This window comes from Verticillium dahliae, genomic scaffold (assembly GCF_000150675.1).
Source record: "Verticillium dahliae VdLs.17 supercont1.9 genomic scaffold, whole genome shotgun sequence".
In the NCBI taxonomy this organism is placed as follows: Eukaryota; Fungi; Ascomycota; class Sordariomycetes; order Glomerellales; family Plectosphaerellaceae; genus Verticillium; species Verticillium dahliae.
In genome coordinates this window covers 1,078,455-1,079,848 of record NW_009276929.1, presented here as the reverse complement: position 1 = coordinate 1,079,848, position 1,394 = coordinate 1,078,455, and the positions used below count along the sequence as shown (strand labels likewise).

The 1,394-nt window shown below is 52.2% G+C and overlaps 1 protein-coding gene across 1 annotated transcript; it reads right to left on the bottom strand.

Moving 5' to 3' along the window:
• Window positions 1-329: 329 nt before the first annotated feature.
• Window positions 330-860, bottom strand: VDAG_05244 (uncharacterized protein; the record flags this gene model as incomplete). Its single annotated transcript, XM_009654980.1, has 1 exon — window positions 330-860. The coding sequence occupies one exon, from the start codon at window positions 858-860 to the stop codon at window positions 330-332; it is 531 nt and encodes a 176-aa protein (XP_009653275.1).
• Between the last annotated feature and the right edge of the window lie 534 nt (window positions 861-1,394).

Here is a 1,394-nt window from a genome sequence, read left to right as displayed (position 1 = left end):
CCGGGCGAGATAGCGGCTGATCTACAAAAGTAACGCAAATGTGGACCTCAAGGCAGCTGCCATTGTGTCTGTTCCGCCTAGGCACCTTCCGCTACTCTAAGTTGCAGTGAAACTGACATGCTCACGGCGATCAGCGTGCGAAGGATCTTGTTAACAAAGCTATTCTTTTCAAAATAATCGAACTAGCCGCTCCAACGTCTCTAGACTCAGCTTCTAAAGCCTAGAACCCCCACAACGCTGCAAAGTCAAGAAGCTGCTTCCTTCGCTCCATCAGAGAACCCCTCTCCCCCGGCCCCGTCTCCAGTGAGCTACTCGTCTTCGTCATAGCACTAGATGCAAGAACTATACAGACTATCGTCATCATCATCGGAGAAGGCACTTCGGCCTATGGGAATCATGCCCTGTGAATCGCCACTGGACAACGACGATATCTCTGCCGACTCCATCTCCAGCGACTTTCGCATCCACTTTTTGTATTCCGAAAATGCCTTGTTGACGGCGCTAATCACTCTTGCAATTCGTCGGCTCTGTTCCGCATTGTCATGACGTGCGCGGTCCAGCTCTTGGACGAGGTCTTCGATACGATTCTTGTCGGTGCGCTGTGCTGCACGTAACATTGCTACTTCTTGCCTTAGTGTCTCATTGTCTCTTCGTAGCAATTGGGCCTTTTGCGGTGGGTCTTCTTCGAGGCTAAGAATCTCCTCCGCAGGCTCGCTGGACGCGAACGTCACTGGCGGGCGTTTCCACAGCTTGTGCAGGTCGCGCATTCGTCGACTTCGGTCATCCTCCTTGTGCTGTTGCTTCGCCCTAGATGGCAAGGCCGGAAGGCTCTTTTCTGTCACGGATGGCTCAGTACGCATGGCCACTGGAAGGAAACTCGCTTTCGAAAGGATACGCGATGTGTGCACTCCGGTCGTGTCTTGGTAACTATCAAGTTTGTTGGTTTTGTACCCGAGGGAGACGATGAGGGCAGAGTGGACACAGTCCTTTTCCGATCTCGGCTTTCGAAATACATCCGTGAACGCCAGGAAACACTGTACAGTACTGTACAGAGCCAGCGGCATGGGGTAACAATCTTTCCCTGTCCCTCCCCATTCGTATCCGGGTTTCAGCCAGACTGCAGCAAATGTGTAATTTGAAATCGGAGCTGGAATCAACATACAACAACTGTGTTGCTGCGCACCCATCAGTGGTCATCAAGCGCGCGCTCTATTCCCACTTTTGGATACTCGCCCAATACATGGGTGACGCTCGTCGAGCCAACTTATTGGCGTCGAGTAGCTGGAACGCATCCTACATAGTTTATGAGGCTTCCGGTCGGGACTGAGGTCTTTTTTTTTATCGCCCGTGTTAGCACTAGAACAACGTTTCGCAGGAGGCATGGGCGCCCACTT